Source organism: Hyla sarda, chromosome 11 (assembly GCF_029499605.1).
Source record: "Hyla sarda isolate aHylSar1 chromosome 11, aHylSar1.hap1, whole genome shotgun sequence".
In the NCBI taxonomy this organism is placed as follows: Eukaryota; Metazoa; Chordata; class Amphibia; order Anura; family Hylidae; genus Hyla; species Hyla sarda.
In genome coordinates this window covers 76338658-76363458 of record NC_079199.1, presented here as the reverse complement: position 1 = coordinate 76363458, position 24801 = coordinate 76338658, and the positions used below count along the sequence as shown (strand labels likewise).

Below are 24801 nucleotides of genomic sequence, written 5' to 3'. Positions count from 1 at the left end.
GAGGTAGGCCTGTATTTTGAACTTAAAAACTCAAATGGGTTTTTGGGTTCAAAATGTGTATTTTTCACTAATGCTGCTATCCTTTTATAATCCATAATTTTTGGGCCAGGTAGTCTAATTACTTGGCGACATAATAACAGTATGAGTGCATGGTTTGGGAAAATAGATGCAGAAGGACAAATGGATGAAAGGATGGCTGCATCTGGCAACTTTACTGTTTGCTTTTTTTCATTGCAAAGGAGGAGCGTATAATTATTAAAAAGGGTATTTTTGGAGATGGACAGGCAGGCTGTAGGGGAGAAGGTAGAAAGAAAGAAGGGGCAGCGGCACCCATTGCCGGCGCCGCTGCCTCCCCCATCTCCGATTGTATAATTACCTGTTGCTGGGGTTGGGTCAGAGCTGCTTCAGGCCTCCGGTGTGCATCCCCTGCGTCGTTGCTATGCGCTGCATGGCGAGGCGCAATGACGAGTGACGTCACTCGTCATTGCTTCTCGCAACGCATAGCAATGATGCAGGGGACGCACACCGGAGGCCTGAAGCAGTGCGGACCCGACCCCGGCAACGGGTAATTATACAACTATGGATGGGGTAGGCAACGGGGCAGCGGCGCCGGCAATGGGTGCCCCTGCCCCTTATCCCCCCCTGTCTATCGGTGCCGTTGCCCCATTGCCGGCGCCGCTTCTCTCCCCCTGGCTATCGGCGCTGGCAATGGGACAGCGGCACCGATAGCCAGGGGGGAGAAGGGGCAGCGGCGCCGATAGCAGGGGGAGAAAAGCGGCGGTAGCAGGGCTCTAGACCCCAGGAAAGGCAGGAGGAGAGAAGCAGGCAGCGACGGCCTCTCTCCCCCTGCCTTTCCTGGGGGCTCTGTGGGGTGAGAAGCAGTGTATCGGGGTATACACATGCACACACACGCTCCCTCATTTTATGAAGGATATTTGGGTAAAAAACTTTTTTTACCCAAATATCCTTGGTAAAATGAGGGTGCGTGTTATAGGCCGGTGCGTGGTACACCCCGATAAATACGGTTATGTTCCCTTATGCTGCTACCCTTTTATAATCCATAATTTTTGGGCCAGGTAGTCTAATGACTTGGCGACATAATATTAGTATGAGTGCAAGGTTTGGGAAAATAGATGCAGAAGGACAAATGGATGAAAGGATAGCCGCATCTGGCAACTTTACTGCTTGCTTTTTTTCAATGCAAAGGAGGAGCGTATAATTATTAAAAAGGGTATTTTTGGAGATGGACAGGCAGGCTGTAGGGGAGGAGGTAGGCCTGTATTTTGAACTTAAAAACTCAAATGGATTTTTGGGTTCAAAATGTGTATTTTTCACTAATGCTGCTATCCTTTTATAATCCATAATTTTTGGGCCAGGTAGTCTAATTACTTGGCGACATAATATTAGTATGAGTGCATGGTTTGGGAAAATAGATGCAGAAGGACAAATGGATGAAAGGATGGCCGCATCTGGCAACTTTACTGTTTGCTTTTTTTCAATGCAAAGGAGGAGCGTATAATTATTAAAAAGGGTATTTTTGGAGATGGACAGGCAGGCTGTAGGGGATGAGGTAGGCCTGTATTTTGAACTTAAAAACTCAAATGGGTTTTTGGGTTCAAAATGTGTATTTTTCCCTTATGCTGCTATCCTTTTATAATCCATAATTTTGAGGCCAGGTTGTCCGATAACTTGGCAAAGTGAAAACAGTATGAGTGTATGATGGTTTGGGAACATAGGTGTAGAAGCACAAATCGATGAAAGGATAGCAGCATATGGCAACTTAACTGTTTGATTTTCCAAAGCAAATGAAGAGTGCATAATTATTAAAAAAGGGTATTTTTGGAGATGGACAGGCAGGCTGAAGGGGTGGAGGTAGGCCTGTATTTTGAACTTGAAAACTCAAATGGGTTTTTGGGTGCAAAATGTGTATTTTTCCCTAATGCTGCCATCCTTTTATAATCCATAATTTTGGGGCCAGGTTGTCCGATAACTTGGCAGAGTGAAAACAGTATGAGTGTATGATGGTTACCCCTGCTATCGGCGCTGCTGCCCCTTCTCTCCCCCTGGCTATCAGTGCCGCTGCCCCATTGCCAGCGCCGATAGCCAGGGGGAGAGAAACGGCGCCGGCAATGGGACAGCGGCGTCGACAGACAGGGGAAAGAAGGGGCAGCGGCACCCATTGCCCCGTTGCCTCCCCCATCCCCGGTTGTGTAATTACCTGTTGCTGGGGTCGGGTCAGCGCTGCTTCAGGCCTCCGGTGTGCATTCCCTGCGTCGTTGCTATGCTTTGCATGGTGCGGCGCAATGACGAGAGACGTCACTCGTCATTGCGTCTCGCAACGCATAGCAATGATGCGGGGGACGCACACCAGAGGCCTGAAGCAGCGCGGACCCGACCCCGTTAACATGTAATTATACAACTAGGGATGGGGGAGGCAACGGGGCAGCGGCGCAGGCAACGGGACAGCGGCACCGATAGCCAGGGGGAGAGAAGGGGCAGCGGCGCCGATAGTAGGGGGAGAGAAGCGGCGGTAGCAGGGCTCTAGACCCCAGGAAAGGCAGGGGGAGAGAAGCAGGCAGCGACGGCCTCTCTCCCCCTGCCTTTCCTGGGGGCTCTGTGGGGTGAGAAGCAGTGTATCGGGGTATACACATGCACACACACGCACCCTCATTTTATGAAGGATATTTGGGTAAAAAACTTTTTTTACCCAAATATCCTTGGTAAAATGAGGGTGCGTGTTATAGGCCGGTGCGTGGTACACCCCGATAAATACGGTAATTTTCCCTCATGCTGCTACCCTTTTATAATCCATAATTTTTGGGCCAGGTAGTCTAACAACTTGGCGACATAATGAGTGCATGGTTTGGGAAAATAGATGCAGAAGGACAAATGGATGAAAGGATGGCCGCATCTGGGAACTTTACTGTTTGCTTTTTTTCAATGCAAAGGAGGAGCGTATAATTATTAAAAAGGGTATTTTTGGAGATGGACAGGCAGGCTGAAGGGGAGGAGGTAGGCCTGTATTTTGAACTTAAAAATTCAAATGGGTTTTTGGGTTCAAAATGTGTATTTTTCACTAATGCTGCTATCCTTTTATAATCCATAATTTTTGGGCCTGGTAGTCTAATTACTTGGCGGCATAATAACAGTATGAGTACATGGTTTGGGAAAATAGATGCAGAAGGGCAAATGGATGAAAGGATGGCCACATCTGGCAACTTTTTTTGTTTGCTTTTTTTCAATGCAAAGGAGGAGCGTATAATTATTAAAAAGGGTATTTTTGGAGATTGACAGGCAGGCTGTAGGGGAGGAGGTAGGCCTGTATAGATGGATGCAACAATCTCCTGTTGCTTCTATGAAGGCCATAATAGACGACATCACCAACCAGCTCCATAGTCACATACACAGCAAAGGTGAGATGTTGTTTACACCTAGTGATGTCAGTGGTATTGAGTGACATCACAGCACAGTGCTAAGGCTCCTGGGCCTGAACACAGCAGCGGCTGCAATATCTCAACGGAGAATACGTTTATATATATGTGTGTGTGTGTGCGTATATATATATATATATATATATATATATATATATATATATATATATATATATATTTCTCCGCCGAAATCACTTTTAAACCCATTTCCACCTTTTTTTCCCTTCTCTTCCTCTTACTTTTTTTTCATGTTTTTTCACGTTTTTCTCCTTTTCGCCTCTTTTCTCGGCGTATTATTCTTCTTTTTCTTCTATTTTTTTCGTCTAATGCATACCCTATCAGTGCAGCAATGCTTATTCAATACCACCAGCAGATGGATACACTGGGGGATAATTTTCTAAGGATTTATACTGATTTTTCCTGTCTGAATTTGTCGCACAGAAAGTTGCAGGCCAAATATGTGTGACATTTTTGCGACTTTAGCTTCTAGAGCATTTTTACAACATTATACATAGGTGCTGAATACATAAAAAGCGACTGTTCAGCGACAGACAAGTCGCATCGGCTGAAAGTAGGCCAGAATGTCAGTCCATGTTGGAGCAGGTTTAGATACAGTCTAAAGCATAGATCTCAAAGTCTGTGCACAGAATTTAGCAAGGGCCTCGCACCTTCTGATGCATTAGGTAGGTGCACAATAGCATAGCCTAACCCTCTGTACTTTGGTCTATATTGATGCGGGACATAGACAGCTAGCTGATGACCAATCCATTAGTGCAATGGATGGCTGGAAGCATTTGTCTTTGCCTTTGCAATACCACAGAAGCAATGCATGGTCAATGTACAGCAATGACACACCTGTGTGAACAGCCAGGAGACCCCCCATGTTATGTCAATTAGGAACATTCAGCACCCACCCGCTATAAGGCAGCTGCCTATCATGTCATGCCCTACCTGCACAGGTGTGCTGGCTGCTCAGATGATCCAATTAAGGAGGCCATTTAGTCAGCAGCAGCAGAAGTCCTGTGCCTGGACGCTCCAACAGCGGCCAGACACAAGCAGCAGCAGCACCACCTTTTGTTTTTTGGCTGCAGCAGCAGCAAGGCCCACAGGGCTGGCTAGCTGGCTAGCCAGCAAGCAGGTAGCAATGAAAGTAGGAATCTTTCTTTTTAACCCTGTAAGGGGGTGGTGCACTGTACCCGAAGATACTGCCATATCGGGTCAATGCATAGGGCGACGGAAGCAAGCTTCGAAATCGGCCCCCGTTCTCAAAAATCCATTTAATATATGGTCCCCAGATAGGGGACGTATCAGATATTAAACTGATAAGAACAGATGTTTTTTTTTGATTGAAAGAGCTTTATTTTCCGTTCAGTCATTACAAGTCGTACAATAAATTACAGTCACACAATGCATGATAGTACAATACACAGCAAAGGTTCCCTAAGCTATACATCGCACACCATGCTACTCTAACATTCAGCTCAATCCTGCAATAGAAAGGCACAAGAGATCAAACAAAAACCAAATAATACAATCTGTGATCGGGGTAGGGGTGTGGGCGACTATGTGGGGGTAGGGAGGGGGCGGATCACAGGGCCAAACTGTTGGGCTGTATCTTCAGGGAGACATGGGAGAAGGAGAGGGGTCTTCACTCCTCTTCTTCCTCATCAACGGCCGAGCTGTCCAAGATGGAATAGTCTCTAAGCAGGTTCTTGATGAACCTGGGGCAGTCCGGGACGGACATGTTTTCTCTGTTGATCACGAGGCGGTTCCTGGCAAGCCACACTGCGTCCTTAAAACAGTTCATAAGGCGCCAGGCCTCCTGGATGGCCTCCACGTCGTGGGTCCCAGGGAACAGGCCGTAAAGCACCGAATGGTACGATAGGCAGCTCCTGGGCACTGAGTCTCTGAGTTCATGTTCTAGGGCGTCCAACAGACCCTGTGCAAAGGGGCATTGCCAAAACACGTGGAAAGATGTTTCCTCCACGTAGGGGCAACGGGGGCAGTACCGGGTCTTGCACAGGTTGCGGGCATGCATGAATGACCTGAGAGAGAGACCTCCCATGACGGCCATCCACGACAAGTCCTTGTGTCCATTGGTATGCCGCTTTGAGGCCACATTGTTCCAAACTGTCTCTGCAGTGGCTGCGGGGAGTCCTGGAACCAGCTCGGTCAAGTCCTTAGCTCGGATGAGCTTGTGGATTGTCTTCGGCTTCCATAGGTCGGGTTTCAGTCCTTCCAGCTGGTGCTCCCTCACAAACCGGACAACATCCCCATAGAACCAGGGAGTGTTCCAGTTGTAAGGGATGGAGCTGTCCCACTTGTCCCAGCCCAGCTGTCTCCAGAGGGGCATGAGAAGCAAGCGAGACATGGACCTGCCCGCTGAGCCAGTCTTTTCAACAAGAGTCCGCTGCACCGTGACACATGCAAAGGAGGCCCTCAGCAGAGCGGGGATGTCGGGTATTCCCTTCCCACCCTTGCGGGGTTCCTTGTGCATCACGGTCCTCTTGACTCTGTCCATTTTGCCCCAGACGAAGCCAAACACTGTCCAGGTGATGGCCTTGCAAACGGTGGTATGGGGAGGCCAGGCCTGTGCGGTATATTGGAGCACAGGCAAAACTTCACTCCGCAGGACAAGTGCCTTGCCTTCCATCGTGAGCTTTCTGGAGCTCCACAGTCCGATCTTCGAGTTTATCCTTCCTAGTCGGTCTTGCCAAGACTTAAGGGCCGCTCCTTCCTTCCCGAACCAGACTCCAAGAATTTGAATGAAGTCCGGCTTAACCGTAAAGGGGAAGGGGGCGGAAGAAGCCAGGTGCCATTCCCCGAAGAGCATGGCCTCCGACTTCCCGCAGTTGACTTTTGCCCCCGAAGCTCTGCCGAAGTCCTCGCAGGTCTGGACGAGTGCAGTCACCGAACGCTGGTCAGCGCAGAAGACGGTCACGTCGTCCATGTAGAGCGAGCACTTGACCTCGTGGCGATCTGGTCCTGGTGCGGTGATCCCTCTGATCTCTCCATTCTGCCGGATAGTCTCAGCGAAGAGCTCTATAACACAAACAAAAAGGAGAGGTGAAAGAGGGCAGCCTTGTCTAACCCCTGAAAGAATAGAAAAGGGGTCAGTCTTCCAGCCGTTCACCAACACCGTGCTGTAAATGTCAAAATACATAACGTTAACAAAAGAGCAAAACATCTTCCCCAGACCCAGCCTGCGCAAAACCCTGTCCATGAATGCGTGGGAGACACGGTCGAACGCCTTCTCCTGATCTAAGCTGACCAGGGCGGCGCGGCCCCCACGGTCCTGGATGTAATGGACCGTGTCTCTCACAAGGGCAAGGCTGTCGGCAATCCTGCGGCCAGGAATGCTGCAGGTCTGGTCCGGATGGACGATCTGCCCCATGACAGGTTTCAGCCTGTTGGCCAGCACCTTGGCGAGGATCTTGTAGTCCACGTTCAGGAGAGAGATGGGACGCCAGTTTTTCAGGTCACATCTCTCCCCCTTCCGCTTATACAAGATCGTGATCATCCCTTCCCTCAACGACGGAGGCATTCTGCCCCCCACCACCATCTCCTCGTACACCTCCAACAGGTCCCGACAGATCACGTCACCCAGCGCTACGTAGAGCTCGGCCGGGAGACCGTCACTGCCCGGGGTCCTGCCGGGCTTAAAGGATTTAGCGGCAGAGAGCAGCTCCCCCACCGTCAAGGGATCGTCCATAGCCGCCGCACCTGCGGGATCAACAACGTTAGTGACTCCTGACAGGAACCTCTCGGCGGCTTCGTGGTCGGATGACTTGGGGGCGTAGAGGTTGCTGTAGAAGTCGTGGACGACCCCCATCACTTCCTCCTTGCCGCTTCTCATGTGTCCGGTCTCATCTCGTAGCTCAGTCAGGGGCGTGTGGCCGGCATGGAGCTTCCTGAAAAAGAAAGAGTTACATTTCTCACCCTTCTCCAGGTTCTCCACCTTGGAACGAAAGACGATTCGCTTGGATTCCTCCTCAAAGTGCCCTTTCAAGCTCTTTTTGGTCTCCTCCAGCTCCTCCCTGACGTCCCAGCCACACTGGAGCAGGTCCTGCTCGCGCTGCAGTTTCCTCAAGTCCCACTTCTTCGCACACGCCTGTTGTCTGCCTTTTGCCTGAAAGAAACAACGGAATTCGACTTTAACATATTCCCACCAATCGCTGATGCACTTGAACAGACATTTGTCATTTCGCCATACAAGGTAAGCATCCCTAAGTTCCTCCATGACCTCCCTCTGCTCCAACAGGGCACAATTCAACTTCCAGGAGCCTGGGCCAGGTGGGAATCCATGGCCCAGAGTCCCCCGGAATCGAATGGCCCTGTGGTCAGAGAAGAAGCAGGGGACCATAGAGTACGACACCTTTCTGACTGCTCTCGAAGTGAAGATGAAGTCTATCCGAGAACGGAGCGAGCCATCGGGGCGGCTCCACGTATAGTTTACGGAGCCGTTCCCGATGGACCCAACAACGTCCTGCAAGGATGCCTCCGTCACCATCTCAATCAGCAGTTTAGACGTCACGTCCAGGTTGGCGGATGTGCCAGAACTGCGCCCGTCCACCTCAATGGGGCAGTTGAAGTCACCACCCAACACTACTGCCCTAGTGGTGGCGAGTTCAGCCCGCAGGGCCTGGAGAACCTCCAGTCGGACATCCCTCTCAGGGGAGGCATACACGTTGATGAGCCGCACGGGCTCACCCGCCCAGGAACCGTCTGCGACAAGAAGTCTGCCACAGACGAGCTCCCGGACGGAATCAAGTGCAAAGTTACCTCCCCTGATCAGGATGGCCACCCCCGCAGACCTATTGTCGCCCCCACCAGACCAGTAGGAAGGGCCGTGAGGCCACTGCCTGGCCAGATGGTTGTAAGACCTAGAAGCAGACAAAGCACATTCCTGCAACATGTAAACATCACACCTCTGGGAATCTAAGAACGTAAGAACAGTCTGAAATCTAAACCAAGCTCTAATACTCCTCACATTAATGCAGAAGATGTTGAGATCAGCCATGGGAATAAAAAGAGAGGTTAGTTCTGATACTAGTTACCAGTCTGGTCGGACGGGTCCTCTTCTCTGGCGCCTGTCGGCTCGTGTGGCTTCTCGTAGCGCCCTTCCAAGAACTCGTCGTAGACCGTGTTGGACGGAGTGTCCAGGATTTTCTTGACCTCTGGGTCCTGCAGCAGCTCCTCCATAGATTGAGCTTGGACTGGCTCTGCTTGGACCTGCTCCACTTGGGCCTGCTCCATCACCTCCTCTCCTTCTGAAGCTTCAAGGCTCTCGCAGACCTGCTCCATCTCCTCCTCCTCATCTGAAGCTTGAGGGGTCTCGCAGGTCTCGATTATCTTTCTTTTGTGGGACTCTTCTGATGCGTTGTCCCTTCCTTTCCTCTTCCTCTGTATGGTACCTGGGGGAGGAATCACAGGAAAGTCCTCCGAAGGGCGGGCACCAGCAGCTGGAGGGGGGTTAGGTGCTGCTGGGCCAGGGTGGAGCGGGGGGCAGGAGAGAGTGCCCGGGCAGGGGAGGACGGGGCAGGGGTGGGCCGGGCAGGGGAGGACGGGGCAGGGGTGGGCCGGGCAGGGGAGGACGGGGCAGGGGTGGGCCGGGGTGGGGTACGGGGGGCAGGGGTGGGGCGGGATGGGGCAGGAGTGGGACGGGATGGGGCAGGAGGGGCAGGGGTGGGACGGGATGGGGCAGGGGTGGGACGGGATGGGGCAGGGGTGGGGCGGGATGGGGAAGGAGATGGGGCGGGAGGGGCAGGGGATGGGGTGGTAGGGGCAGGGGAGGGGCGGGACGGGGCAGGGGTGGTGGCTTTCGCCTTCTTACCCTCCTTGGTCGGCTTGGCCATCCGTGGTGTTGGCTCCGGAGCTGGGGCTGGCTTCGGTGCTCTCGCTGCCACAGATGCCCATGTTCTCTCCCTCTGGGGGCAGTCCTTGTAGCTGTGGGCTGCCAGTCCGCAGAGGTTGCAAGTCTTGCTCTTGGGGCAGTCCTTGGTCGTGTGACCTGTCACACGGCAATACCTGCAGGCATCCTCCGTACAGTCCTTGCCCTCGTGGCCCATCTTGCCACATCTCCTGCAGGTCTGCGGCATGTCCGGGTAGAAGATAAGTCCTGTGGAGTTGCCCAAGGAAAAAGTCGTTGGCAGGTGCTGTAGTCCGTCTGGAGAAGCAGGGTTCTTGTTGAGTCTGACGACCACAGACCACTTGCAGGTCCAGTATCCGAGTGAGTTCAGGATACGGGTGGGCTCCCTCACCACGGTGCAGAAGCGCTTCAGGAAGGTCGAGATGTCCGTGCCTGGGGTGTGTGGGTTCCGCATTGAGACCGTCACCCGCCTCCCCTCTCTTTGAATAAGGCAGTTGCCCACAAAGCGAGAGAAAGAGGATTCGGGACTCGCCGCTTTCACCACCTCCCAGTATCTTCTACAGGTCCCAATGGTGGCAAAGGTGATGTAGAAGATTCCCGAAAAGAAGGTTGCTATTCCCAGGGTGTCAGCCGTGGGGAAGCCTTGATCCGCCAGCATCTTCTTGCAGAACACGTCGTGGGACATGTCCGGCACCCTTCCGTCCACGGGCTTGAGCTTCAAGGCAACAGTCTGCCTCATCCAGGGCTCCAGGATTGGAGCTTCCAGGTTGGGAATTCTGCCGCCCTTCTGCTTTGCCATGGTGGAGGTTGAAGCTTGCTGTGGTTGGGGCTGGACCTCCAGGCCTTGCCCTGCAGCCTCCTGGGTGGACTTGCTGGTTGAGGCCATGGCTTCTTCCAGCAGGCTCTTTTCCGCTTCCTTGCTTGCTTGTGGAGAGAGGCTTCGCAAAGTCTTCTTTCCCGGGTGGGAGGAGCTATGCAGATCCGGTCCCGGTGGGAGGAGCTATGCAAATCCTTCTCCAGAGGCAGCGGGTTTCTTCGAAAAGATTCTGCGCCGCCTTCCTCGTCGCCGCTGTTCCGGAATTCACCGCCGATTCCCTTCTTCCAGGTTCTTCGTCGGCTTCTTCCGGAGCTGCAGTCTTCAAGATATTCTCCTTCCGAGGCAGGCAGGAGACGATCTTCAGGTGGTATGCTCTAGAGAAATGCGGTTCTAATAAGAACGAAAAGTACTGCAATCGTACTACGCAAAATCTCTACCACAATGCTTGGAGTTCTTCAGACCGTAGCGATCATGGTATCTCCCCTGCCAGGTACTACACTTGATCTTAGCCAAAAGGCCGAGAAGCGATAACCGTGAAAGGGGCGGGCCCAACAAGGTCCCCTTCATGGGCACTATCACTGCTTGCTGGAAGGGAGGCTGCCAGACAATTTCCCATGCACACTCTGGGCTGGGGGGCAGTCAACCACCAGTACACACAGCAGAACCTAAACCCATACCATTATTGCTAAGCAGCAAGACAGGGGCCCATTGCACTCCCACGGGGCCTTTATAAATGCAATCCATAACCTGGATTTGCCAGGAACCCTTCTTACTCCTCCTACTTGCATGTGACACTGGGCTTAGGATCTGCATAGGAAACACACACACAAGCACACACCTACCTTTGTTGCCTGCAGATGCCTCCTTGGCTGTCCCCAAACGGTATCAAACCAACACCCACGGGAAGCTGTAAGCATAGAGGACATGCCTGCACCCTATTGGACTTACTTGTGTGGGTTAAATCCGGGTTATTTGACAACCTATGGCGGTGATGGTTCTGCTCAGGCAGAGCAGTGCTGATGCTCCTCATAAAGCTGTCGCTGCTGTGAAGGTTCTAGGCAACATCACAATCCCTATGGTTACATACACAACAAAGCTGGGTTGTTGTTGTTTACACTCTGCAAGGCCTGTGGAAGTGAGTGACATCTTAGCACTGTAGTTCTAAGGGTTCTAGATGGATGCAACAATCTCCTGTTGCTTCTATGAAGGCCATAATAGACGACATCACCAACCAGCTCCATAGTCACATACACAGCAAAGGTGAGATGTTGTTTACACCTAGTGATGTCAGTGGTATTGAGTGACATCACAGCACAGTGCTAAGGCTCCTGGGCCTGGACACAGCAGCGGCTGCAATATCTCAACGGAGAATATGTTTATATATATGTGTGTGTGTGCTTATATATATATATATATATATATATATATATATATATATATATATATTTCTCCGCCGAAATCACTTTTCCCTTCTCTTCCTTTTTTTTCACGTTTTTTCACGTTTTTCTCCTCTTTTCTCGGCGTATTATTCTTCTTTTTCTTCTTTTTTTTCCTCTAATGCATACCCTATCAATGCAGCAATGCTTATTCAATACCGCCAGCAGATGGAGACACTGGAGAATAATTTTCTAAGGATTTATACTGATTTTTCCTGTCTGAATTTGTCGCACAGAAAGTTGCAGGCCAAATATGTGTGACATTTCTGCGACTTTAGCTTCTAGAGCATTTTTACAACATTATACATAGGTGCTGAATACATAAAAAGCGACTGTTCAGCGACAGACAAGTCGCATCGGCTGAAAGTAGGCCAGAATGTCAGTCCATGTTGGAGCAGGTTTAGATACAGTCTAAAGCATAGATCTCAAAGTCTGTGCACAGAATTTAGCAAGGGCCTCGCACCTTCTGATGCATTAGGTAGGTGCACAATAGCATAGCCTAACCCTCTGTACTTTGGTCTATATTGATGCGGGACATAGACAGCCAGCTGATGACCAATCCATTAGTGCAATGGATGGCTGGAAGCATTTGTCTTTGCCTTTGCAATACCACAGAAGCAATGCATGGTCAATGTACAGCAATGACACACCTGTGTGAACAGCCAGGAGACCCCCCATGTTATGTCAATTAGGAACATTCAGCACCCACCCGCTATAAGGCAGCTACCTATCATGTCATGCCCTACCTGCACAGGTGTGCTGGCTGCTCAGATGATCCAATTAAGGATGCCATTTAGTCAGCAGCAGCAGAAGTCCTGTGCCTGGACGCTCCAACAGCGGCCAGACACAAGCAGCAGCAGCACCACCACCTTTTGTTTTTTGGCTGCAGCAGTAGCAAGGCCCACAGGGCTGGCTAGCTGGCTAGCCAGCAAGCAGGTAGCAATTAAAGTAGGAATCTTTCTTTTTAACCCTGTAAGCGGGTGGTGCACTGTACCCGAAGATACTGCCATATCGGGTCAATGCATAGGGCGACGGAAGCAAGCTTCGAAATCGGCCCCCATTCTCAAACATCCATTTAATATATGGTCCCCAGATAGGGGACGTATCAGATATTAAACTGATAAGAACAGATTTTTTTTTTTTAACTTGGCTACCCCTGAGGGGTATCTTTTTATTTAGAATTCATAAAATTTTACAAAGTGCATTACGATTTTTAAATATAATTTTTTCAATAAAAACAAATTTTGATAATAAAATCACATATAACAATAAAAGTTCACATAAATACAATCATAATACACTTAAAATGGGCACTTGGTGGCTTTACAAAAGGGCGTTCCATTCATTAAAATACCATTTTCTAGCTAATAAAGGATAATATTTCTTGTCTAATAAAAAGTACTGGTACATATCACTACTACAAAGAGCTAAAACATCATTCACAGATAAAATCTCATGTTTAAAAAGTAAAATGTTTCTGGCATTCCATAGAGCTGCTTTAACATAGTTTATGATCTTCCATGCCATTATCTCTTGAGTCCGTATTGGGCATTCCAGACATCCATAAAAAACAGCTGCAGAGTTTAAGTCCTTTATTTCTGTTATCTTCTTCACCAGAGGGAGTATTTTAGTCCATATCCTTTTTGCATAAAAACAAGTCCAGAAAAGGTGGTACACGGTCTCGGGTTCCTGGCAGCCCTCCCTCGGGCATACTGCAGTGTTGGCCATCCTTCTTCGGTGCTGGAATGCCCGGCATGGAAGACACTCGTGTATGCAGCTCCAGGCCAGATCTTTCTGTGAATTAAAAAGATAAATCATATTTGCCATCTTCCATATTTTCCTGCATTTCTCTCCATTAAAATTATTCACAGGGGCAATAAAACCACTTTCTTTAATATATTTTAACAGTTTTTTGCTATTAGTTATTTCATTCATACTTTTTCCGTTAAAGTTGTACAGGTTGAAAATTTTCTCTAAAATCTTGTATTGTTGGGGAAGATTAAAAGCATAAGGACAGCTTAAAACAGTTTTAAACCACCCATTCCTTCTCATAAAAAAAACCTGTATTAAAACGGATAAAATATGACCAGTAACTATCCTTAAAAAGTGTGCTAACACATACACACCCATATATATATACCCATATATATATATATATATATATATCCATAGATATATATATATATATGTGTGTGTGTATGTATTGCTTACTGACATGATAAAAACATTCTTGAGACCAATAAACATATACTTCATTATATTCATCATCAGTAATTTTAGTAGACACATGAATAACTGTTTCTAAACAACAACTCCCATGATAAGGGTTGCCTTCTGCTGTTGCAAATCTTTAGGCTCAACATGTTTTTTAAATTACAACTCCCATTATTCCCACACAGGAAATGTGGGTTGTTTTTTATCAAAAGTTGGAGCATCCACATTAAAAAAACGTTCTCCACAGGGGTGAGTGCCATGCATGTAGTAACTTTTTTTTTAGTTTTTATTTCAGATACGTGTGAAGGGCTACAACTCTGTCTGATGGACTACGTTTATTTTGTTGTAAATTCAAAAAAATATTTTGACAGCTTGTGTGGTAGTGCTTCTTTCAATAAAATTTTTATAAAACTTGTTGTAATTTTTTATTTTTGTGTAATAAATTTACATTATAAGGCTTAGTAGTGGAAACTGTCTTGTAGACAGAATCCATTACTAAGTCAGGGCTTAGCTTTAGCGCCAAAACCAGCTAGCGCTATCCCCCCCATTATTACCCTGGTACCCACCGCCACAGGGGTGCTAGGAAGAGCCGGTACCAACAGGCCTGGAGAATCAAAAATGGCGCTACTGGGCCTAGGTGGTAACAGGCTGGCATTATTTAGGCTGGGGAGGGCCAGTAACAATGGTCCTCACCCACCCTGGTAACGTCAGGCTGTTGCTGTTTGGTTGGTATCTGGCTGAGAATGAAAATATGGTGAACTGCACACGTTTTTTTTTTTCCCCATCTTGGTAATTATTTTTGACAAACAACGTGTGTGTCACCATTTTTTCAGTCTCTGCCAGATAGCAAACAAACAGCAAGAGCCTGACATTACCAGAGTGGACGAGGACCATTGTTACTGGCCCTCCCCAGACTAAAAAACACCAGCCTGTTAACAACTAGGCCCAGGATCACCATTTTGGATGCTCTGGGCCTGTTGGTACCGGCTCTTCCCGGTACCTCGTTTTAGGTTGTGAACTTGGTAATAATTGGAGGTTACCGCTTCCTGGTTATTTATTTTTTGGCACAAACGCTAATCCCTGCGTTTGTAATGGACTACATCTATACGATTGGTTCCACTACTAAACCGTATAATATAAATTAATAAAAAAAAAAATTATAACATTTTAGAGAAATAAGCACTCCCCTCCATTTTATTGTTTTTATACCAAAATAAAGGAGAGCCAGCTACATAGGCAACAGAATGCAAAATTGTATTCCTCACAATTAATGAACTTGAAAATAAAACATAATAATTTAATTGTGTAACATGGTATTCAAAATACATATTAACAGGGTAGAGGTGGTGCTATATGGTGTGGTTCACATATATCAGGTATCCTGCATAGGTGGTCTCACCCTAAATATTGACACAACTGATTGAATAACTTATGAAAACTTGGCATAAATTGTATTGACTCATGCGTCCATTGTTTCTTGCAAACAGACAGGTGAAAGCAGAAAGTTGTGTTACCCTGTCATAAGCCCTCCATCATGTCCACCCATCTGGCATTAAATTTAGATTCTTGATGAATGTGATCTGTCAAAAAGAAAAGATTGGTATCAGTTCTTGCATGATTTTACCCGCAAATCACGCCAGAGGGAAACTTTGCAGGACATCAATTTTGAGGCAGGATGGTTGGACATCTGAGAGGGCACCTGACAGGGTAACACATCTTTATGCGTTACCCTGTCCACTGTCTTGAAAAAATGGACACCAGATGCTATACTACTTATGATAAGTGGTCATCTGTTGTGGCGTCAATTGTGTCAATATTTATGCTTTAACCTATGTTCACTAGAGATGAGCGAACTTACAGTAAATTCGATTCGTCACGAACTTCTCGTCTCGGCAGTTGATGACTTTTCCTCAATAAATTAGTTCAGCTTTCAGGTGCTCCAGTGGGTGGAAAAGGTGGAAACAGTCCTAGAAGACTCTTTCCTAGGACTGTATCCACCTTTTCCAGCCCACCGGAGCACCTGAAGGCTGAACTAATTTACGCAGGAAAAGTCATCAACTGCCGAGCCCAGAAGTTTGTGACGAATCAAATTTACTGTAAGTTCGCTCATCTCTAATGTTCACCATAAGGTGTCTATGCATTCAATTTGGAACAAGTTGTGATACATAGATCAAAACCATAATTAGGAAAATGATGTATTGGTCTGTATGTCAATGTGACATTTTCCTTTTCATTTTTCAGAAGACTCATCTACAGCTATCTTATTTGTGTTTATTGTTGACTACTCTACAGAACAGCTATACAGGTTGGCATTTAATAATACATACATAATTGTATTATGTAATATAAACTAAATGTACATAAAAAATTTTTTTTGTTATAATCAATGTCTTAGCATTACATGTAGCTGGCACGGACGTCACTGTGCCAATGTAGTCGAAATAAAACGTAAAAATGAGTTTAGTAGCTGTGCTGGAGTCCCTCTATTTTCTGCCCAATATACCCTGTCGTCACAGCCCTGCTGTATGAGTGATATTTAGTGGGGTGGGGGTGAGTGCTGAGTTATTCAGGGGCGCACTGCTTTACTTGAGTCCTCCGCTGTGGAACTCTTTTACCCTTGCAGTGCTGTTACAATATTAACCAAGTTTCAAGCGGAATGAAGGTTTGCCAGTATGTGCCTCTTGCTGGAAAATGCAGATGGTGGTGTTATTGGACTAGGTTCAGGGACCAATGCCTTGATTTGGCTGGACAGCGGTGATGTTGTGATCAGTGGAGCGTGCTCTCAGTTCTCAAGTGAGACGGTAATGGCTTCGTAATTGCGTGTACTACTATGTGTATAATATTTTGGTATTGGTGTGTGCAGTCCTAGGCTACACACATTTATGGAAGCCACATCCCCATTTTCAAAAGCGATTAGTAGGGTTAACTTGTGATAAGTTGTCATTTGTTGTGTTATAAATTTTGTCTATTTAGGCTTAGTTCACCTATGGTGTCTATGTGTTAAATTTTTTAAAAGCTGGGCAACATAGATCAAAAATCTAAGTAATAAAATGATGTTTAGTTCTGTGTGTCAATGTGACATTATCCTTTTTTGATTTTTTTCAGAAGACTCATCAACAGCTCTTTTCTTTTGCTTTATTGTCTACTACTTATCAGAGCCGCTTTTCAGGTTTGCATAAAAATTTTACATAAAGTTATGTAATACATAAATATAGTGTGGGTGATTTTAGAACAACTTGTCCTGATGTGAAGCTGAAGAGTGTCCCATGGCAACCGTTCAGATCGCTTCTTTCATCAAAAAAGCTATATGATTGTTTGCTTTAGGCAACCCAACAACCTTTAGATACATAAATGTATTTCCTCTTCATGCCACACAGAGGTAATAAAGGGGCAATGAAATAGTAGGGTGAAAATTAGTAGTAGACATAGTGGCGGATCAAGGTGAAATAATATGGCACAGTGGTTAAAATCATATGGGGGGGTGGTTTTAGTAGATTACTAAAAGGCTCTCAGATATTCTACTGTATTTAAGGGTTTTATAGTTAATTACAATCTTCATTTAGTACATGACACTACTCTATAATTTATAAAGATTTTTTTAGCCTCTATTCACAATAGGGAACATCTTCCACTAATGGACACTATTTTATTCCACGTGATTCTGCACCATTCTTAGATTATAGTGGATACTATCTTATGCCTCAGTTCAATAATGTAATGCTCTCGCACTAAAATTATTTAGAAAGCTTTGTAAAATTTTGGAAGGGGTTACATTACTGTACTAGTGAACTAACATATTAATCTTGTATTTATTATTTGAATGGTGCTTTTTCAATAAATATTATTTTTCAAATGTTCTCCTAGAAAATAGAAACATAATGTAATTTTAATATTTTTATATAGACATATTTAGTATTTATTTTAAAATCCATTATTCCATTTTCTTCTTTAGAAAATGCCGGGCTGCATTGTCAACGGTTGCAAGTCAAGGAGCGTAAAAGGCGACCATAATATCATCATGCATTCCTTCCCAAGAGAGAGGGATCGTATCATGGCATGGCTATTGGCTACAGATCAAGAGTTTCCCAAAATTGATGAACTGGTTGACCACATTCATCTCTCTAAAACGAACAATTATCGGCTCTGCTCAGCCCATTTTAAAACTACTGACTATACCTTTAATCCAAATACAGGAAAACAGAGGCTCACCCCCTTTGCCGTCCCTAGTATTTTCCCTACACGGGATATACAAGTTCAAGCTGCCGAGGCAGTTGAGGCTGAAATCCTGAATCCTCAAAAGAGGAAAAGATTGGATGAAGACGTAGCTTCAACCAATGGTTTAAAGCCAGGGGAAATGTGCCCAACCTGCCGAAATATTGTACCTCATGTTAACCCAACTGAAACGGAGCCACAAGCCTCAGAGATAACGAAAAAGGAAGCAGCAACTATATTTGACAGGAATTGGGGAACCGGAAATCAGTGTATACAAGTAAAACCTACAACTTTCTCTATAAAAATACAATGCAGAAGACTGGTTAAAAAAAAAATCTTGAGAAAAAAAAAATCAAGACAAAGCTTGGTATTTGGAAACCTGCCTTCGGAGCCATTGCAAGGTGCCAGTGTAATATTTTCGACTCCGAAAAAAAATATAGGACCAACTGGATCAGCAACTCTTAACAGTGTACCTGAGTTTCAAGAAAGTTGTAGAGCTAGACACGAACTACTACCTGCCACGCTTTTATCCGAATTGACAATTTCACCTATACAACCTACTGAAGACCCTGAAGTCACTGTTATTGTGGAGGAATCTACTCTGCATGCCCCTATATCTGTTTTAGAAGTAGATAAAAGTTTATCAACAATCACAACTCCAGTCTCAACAAATGAAAGTAGTTCAAGTGATGATGAGGGAGACTCAGTTCATTCAGATGATGAAGACTACGAAGAAGAGGACAGTCAGCATGTGCTGAGTGAAAAATTTGTAAATGTAAATGTACCACATCATGAAGAAAGAAAATTCATAGTTTATGAAAGCTGTTTGGACACATACTATACTATACTATACAAGATGCCTTGTACCTCTAATCCACCCTGCAACAAAAAAATACTAAGAGTGTATAAAAAAACAAAGGGATCATATATTTCAGTCTTTGCTGAATGCGAGGCCAAACATTTAAAACGCATATGGCAGAGCCAGCCCCGATTGGGAAAGAAACCATTTGGAAATTTACAGTTAGCTACTGCTATCATTACTAGTGGAAACACTTACATCAAAATCCAACAGTTCCTAAAAATATTTAATATTTTGGGAATTAGCCAGGCTACTTACTACCGTATCCAAAAAATATATATATTTCCTGCAATTGAAAATTCTTGGACAATTAATCAAAAATAAGAAATGGAAAAAATATCACAACATGCAGTATGTGTTGCTGGAGATGGACAATGTGATTCACCCGGGCACAGTGCAAAATATTGCATATACACATTGATGGATGTAGAAACTAACAAAATATTGAATTTCAACATTCAACAAATCGGTATTGGTTTATCCTCTGTTGCCCTTGAAAAAATAGCGTGCAAGAATGCCTTGGAATTTCTACTGCAAAATAAAGTGGACATAGACATCATTTGCACTGACCGGCACGTATCCATCAGAAAAATGCTGCGTGAGGAATATAAAACAATTGGTCACCAGTTTGATGTCTGGCACTTAGCTAAATCTATTGGAAAAAAAGCTACTTGCCGTCAGCAAAAAAAAAACTAAAAACTGCCAAGATTTAGCAGAATGGATAGGACCAATTAAAAATCATTTATGGTGGAGTTCTAATACTTGTGAATGCAATCCAGATGAACTTGTAAACAGATGGAACTCTGTCTTGTACCATGTCACCAACGTTCATTTTTGGAAGGATGATAATGGTCAGGAATCATCTTGTCATCATGACCAACATTCAGTCCACCCGAAAATGGTTAAAAAAACAAAGTGCCTGTTATGTTGAACTTGGAAAAATTGTCATGGATACAAGACTACAAAAAGACCTTAGACATCTTAGCAACTTTTGTCACACTGGAGATCTGGAAGTGTTTCATAGTTTACTAACAAAATACAGGCCTAAAAGACTTCTGTCACGATTCGGCTTCCAGGTAGTGGATCCTCTGTGTCAGCGAGGGATTGGCGTGGACCGTGCTAGTGGACCGGTTCTAAGAGGCTACTGGTTTTCACCAGAGCCCGCCGCAAAGCGGGATGGTCTTGCTGCGGCAGTACCAACCAGGTCGTATCCACTAGCAATGGCTCTACCTCGCTGACTGCTGAGAAGGCGTGGGACAGAAGGACTAGGCAGAGGCAAGGTCAGACGTAGCAGAAGGTCGGGGGCAGGCGGCAGGGTTCGTAGTCAGGATGGGTAGCAGAAGTTCAGGTAACACAGGCTTTGGACAACACTAAACGCTTTCACTGGCACAAGGCAACAAGATCCGGCAAGGGAGTGCATGGGAGGAGATCAGATATAGCCAGGGAGCAGGTGGAAGCCAATTAAGCTAATTGGACCAGGCACCAATCATTGGTGCACTGGCCCTTTAAGTCTCAGAGAGCTGGCGCGCGCGCGCCCTAGAGAGCGGAGCCGCGCGCGCCAGCACATGACAGCAGGGGACCGGGACGGGTAAGTGACCTGGGATGCGATTCGCGAGCGGGCGCGTCCCGCTGTGCGAATCGCATCCCCAACGGCCAAGACAGTGCAGCGCTCCCGGTCAGCGGGACTGACCGGGGCGCTGCAGGGAGAAAGACGCCGTGAGCGCTCCGGGGAGGAGCGGGGACCCGGAGCGCTAGGCGTAACAGTACCCCCCCCCTTAGGTCTCCCCTTCTCTTTGTCCGGTAACTGCCTCCCCTGGGATGAGGACACCGGAAAGAATGGAGGGTTTCCTCATCGGCAGGCAGTACAGCAGGAGTGGGAATGGGGAGGGAGGGCAGAGGGCGAGGCCTGGCACGGGGCAGTGTGACACCAGGACGGGGGCCATGGGGAGGCACAGAGGCTTGCCTGACGGGACTGGGAGGGGGGGAGAGGCACTTCCTGTGGCAGGCAGAGTCCCAGTTCCTGATCTCCCCGGTGGTCCAATCAATGGTGGGGGAATGAAGCCGGAGCCAAGGCAGACCGAGGAGGACCTCAGAGGTACAGTTGGGGAGAATGAAGAACTCAATCCTCTCAAGGTGGGGTCCAATAGACATGAGGAGGGGCTCTGTGCGGTAACTAGTGTTGAGCGGCATAGGCCATATTCGAATTCGCGAATATTCGCGAATATATGGACGAATATTCGTCATATATTCGCGAATATTCGCATATTCGTTATATTCCCGTTTTATTTTCGCATATGCGAACATTTGCGTATGCGAAAACTATCATATGTGCATATTAGCATATACAAAATTAACATACGCGAAAATTCGCATATGTGAAAATTCGCATGTGCTAATTTTCGCATATGCTAATTTTCGCATATGCGAATTTTCGCGCGCCAGTCTCACACAGTAGTATTAGAGCCTTCTTTACACCACACAAGCTGGAAGCAGAGAGGGATGATCACTGTGATGTGTACTGTGAAAAAAAAAAAAAAAAAAAAAAAAAAAAAAAACAATATTCGTAATTACGAATATATAGCGCTATATTCGCGAAATTCGCGAATTCGCGAATATGCGATATTCGCGAATAATATTCGAATTGCGAATATTCGTGAGCAACACTAGCGGTAACGCACGGTGCAGTCCAATCTGGCTCCGTTGACCGCGGAAATGTAGAGCGGCTTGACGAGACGGGTCACCGGGATGCTGAATTTATTAACAAACGACTCCAAAATAAAATTTCCAGAGGCACCGGAGTCCAAGCAGGCCACGGCTGAGAGGGAGGAGTTGGCTGAAGAAGAAATCCGCACGGGTACCGTGAGACGTGGAGGAGCAGACTTGGAACCAAGAGACGCCACACCCACGTGAGCTGGGTGCGTGCGTGCGTTTCCCAGGCGTGGAGGACGGATAGGGCAATCCACCAAGAAATGCTCGGTACTGGCACAGTAAAGACAGAGATTTTCTTCCCTACGGCGATTCCTCTCTTCCTGGGTCAGGCGAGACTTATCCACTTGCATGGCCTCCTCGGCGGGAGGCCCAGGCGTAGATCGCAACGGATACTGTGGGAGAGGTGCCCAGAGATCTAAGTCTTTTTCCTGGCGGAGCTCTTGGTGTCGCTCAGAAAAACGCATGTCAATGCGGGTAGCTAGATGGATGAGTTCTTGCAGATTGGCAGGAATCTCTCGTGCGGCCAGCACATCCTTGATGCGACTGGATAGGCCTTTTTTAAAGGTCGCGCAGAGAGCCTCGTTATTCCATGATAACTCGGAAGCAAGAGTACGAAATTGGATGGCGTACTCGCCCACTGAAGAATTACCCTGGACCAGGTTCAACAGGGCAGTCTCGGCAGAAGAAGCTCGGGCTGGCTCCTCGAAGACACTCCGGAGTTCAGTGAAGAAGGCCTGGACTGTGGCTGTGGCAGGATCATTGCGGTCCCAGAGCGGTGTGGCCCAAGACAAGGCCTTTCCTGAAAGAAGGCTTACTACGAACGCCACCTTAGACCGTTCTGAAGGAAACAAGTCCGACAACATCTCCATATGCAGGGAACACTGAGACAAAAATCCACGGCAGAGTTTAGAGTCCCCATCAAATTTGTCCGGCAGGGACAAGCGGAGGTTAGGAGCGGCCACTCGCTGCGGAGGAGGTGCAGGAGCTGGCGGAGGAGATGGTTGCTGCTGTAGCAGAGGCAGAAGTTGCTGTAACATGGCGGTCAACTGCGACAGCTGCTGTCCTTGTTGGGCAATCTGCTGCGATTGCTGAGCGACCACCGTGGGAAGATCAGCGAGACTTGGCAGCGGCACCTCAGCGGGATCCATGGCCGGATCTACTGTCACGATTCGGCTTCCAGGTAGTGGATCCTCTGTGTCAGCGAGGGATTGGCGTGGACCGTGCTAGTGGACCGGTTCTAAGAGGCTACTGGTTTTCACCAGAGCCCGCCGCAAAGCGGGATGGTCTTGCTGCGGCAGTACCAACCAGGTCGTATCCACTAGCAACGGCTCTACCTCGCTGACTGCTGAGAAGGCGTGGGACAGAAGGACTAGGCAGAGGCAAGGTCAGAAGGTCGGGGGCAGGCGGCAGGGTTCGTAGTCAGGATGGGTAGCAGAAGTTCAGGTAACACAGGCTTTGGACAACACTAAACGCTTTCACTGGCACAAGGCAACAAGATCCGGCAAGGGAGTGCATGGGAGGAGATCAGATATAGCCAGGGAGCAGGTGGAAGCCAATTAAGCTAATTGGACCAGGCACCAATCATTGGTGCACTGGCCCTTTAAGTCTCAGAGAGCTGGCGCGCGCGCGCCCTAGAGAGCGGAGCCGCGCGCGCCAGCACATGACAGCAGGGGACCGGGACGGGTAAGTGACCTGGGATGCGATTCGCGAGCGGGCGCGTCCCGCTGTGCGAATCGCATCCCCAACGGCCAAGACAGTGCAGCGCTCCCGGTCAGCGGGACTGACCGGGGCGCTGCAGGGAGAAAGACGCCGTGAGCGCTCCGGGGAGGAGCGGGGACCCGGAGCGCTAGGCGTAACAACTTCATTTTAGAACAGACGGGGTGTATGCTCGAACACAGCTTGCTGCTCTTGACCATAATTATAATGTGAATAGAGTGCAAGCAGTTGTTACAAGAGAGACTGAAACTAGCGGACCTTTAGGCACACCGAGGTACAATCTTGCCTATTCAAAAGCCCGGAAAGAGTGGTTTGTACGATCAGTGTATGAGCCAACCACTCAGGAATTCGTCTCGAAAATCATGCAGGATGTAATGGGACTTGCCGATGGAAACATTTCCATAGACTGGACCTCTCGCCGGTCAACAATGCCTTCTAATATAGCACCAATTGAAAAACCAGACAAACAATCAATGGTTGAAAAACACCACTCAAGATTTAAATTTTTTACTTGTTTGTTATGTGCTATATACTTGTTTATGTGCTATATTGTTTAACATGCATATTCATGTATATTTTCATGAGTAAAAAATACTTTTTTTATTAATGGTTTATTATTATAGTGTTGTTTATTTAAAAATATTATTACTACTTGTTTTTGTGAAATGTTTTCATTACAGAAAATAAATTTTAATCATCAATTGTTCAAAACGTAAATCAAAAATATTCAGTTTCTAAGGAATTAATATTTTTTTTATATGCCATATAAGACTACCTTTAAACAAGGTAAAATTTTATAGAAAACCGGGGGTTATCTCATACGCCAGGTGCTGCAGCTGGCCGAGATACAAGGAGTATGGATTATCTATTTTTCAGTTGGTATGTATTTAAAATTTCTGCTTTATATAGCAACTGACAAATAATATCTTCTCTACTTTGAATTGTTGCCATCTTGACTATTTATTCCACACACAATTCTTCACTGTTAAACATGCAAAACAAACACATTAGGATCCGCAATTATTTTACGTGGGCAACAGAGGGGTGTAGATGAGTGTACATGGGTAACAGAGGGGTGTACATGGGTGACAGAGGGGTGTAGAGGAGTGTATATGGTTTATATAGGGGTGTAGAGGAGTGTACATGGTTTATAGAGGGGTGTAGAGGAGTGTACATGGTTTATAGAGGGGTGTAGAGGAGTGTACATGGTTTATAGAGGGGTGTAGAGGAGTGTACATGGGTAACAGAGGGGTGTAATTGGGTAACAGGGGTGTAGAGGAGTGTACATGGGTGACAGATGTGAATAGGGGGTAGACATGATTGACGGGGAGGGGGAACATGTGTGACAGTGAGGCCAGGAGGATGAACATGGTGACACGGGTGTGGACGGGGGGGGGGGGGGGGTTGACAGTTGGGGTGGGTAGAGGGTGGACCTGGGTGACACCGCAGTGACGGTGGCACCGCAGGTATTACAGCTTCTTCACCATGGCTCCATTTTTGCCTCACTGGGCCGCAAGGTGGAGTGGGACACTGTGCGC

At 47.1% G+C, this 24801-nt stretch overlaps 1 protein-coding gene, 1 non-coding gene and 2 pseudogenes across 3 annotated transcripts in view; 1 reads left to right on the top strand and 3 right to left on the bottom strand.

The window, feature by feature from the left end:
- The window catches only part of LOC130295448 (uncharacterized), a 141755-nt gene extending 120359 nt beyond the window's left edge, over positions 1 to 21396 (top strand). The window contains exons 2-3 of one of the 2 annotated variants that reach the window (XM_056546230.1): positions 16009 to 16072; positions 16873 to 21396. In XM_056546230.1, the coding sequence (XP_056402205.1) occupies positions 17723 to 19162 (1440 nt within the window). In that variant the 5' untranslated portion in view covers positions 16009 to 16072; positions 16873 to 17722 and the 3' untranslated portion in view covers positions 19163 to 21396. Of the gene's footprint in view, positions 1 to 15863; positions 16073 to 16872 lie in introns of those variants that run through there. The other variant, XM_056546229.1, reaches the window with a different exon arrangement.
- On the bottom strand, positions 4612 to 4790 carry LOC130296129 (U2 spliceosomal RNA; annotated as a pseudogene).
- Positions 10500 to 10646, bottom strand: LOC130296097 (U2 spliceosomal RNA; annotated as a pseudogene).
- LOC130296153 (U2 spliceosomal RNA) lies at positions 12532 to 12720 on the bottom strand. Its single transcript, XR_008849142.1, has one exon. It is a non-coding gene; the product is annotated as a U2 spliceosomal RNA (small nuclear RNA).
- Positions 21397 to 24801: the final 3405 nt, after the last annotated feature.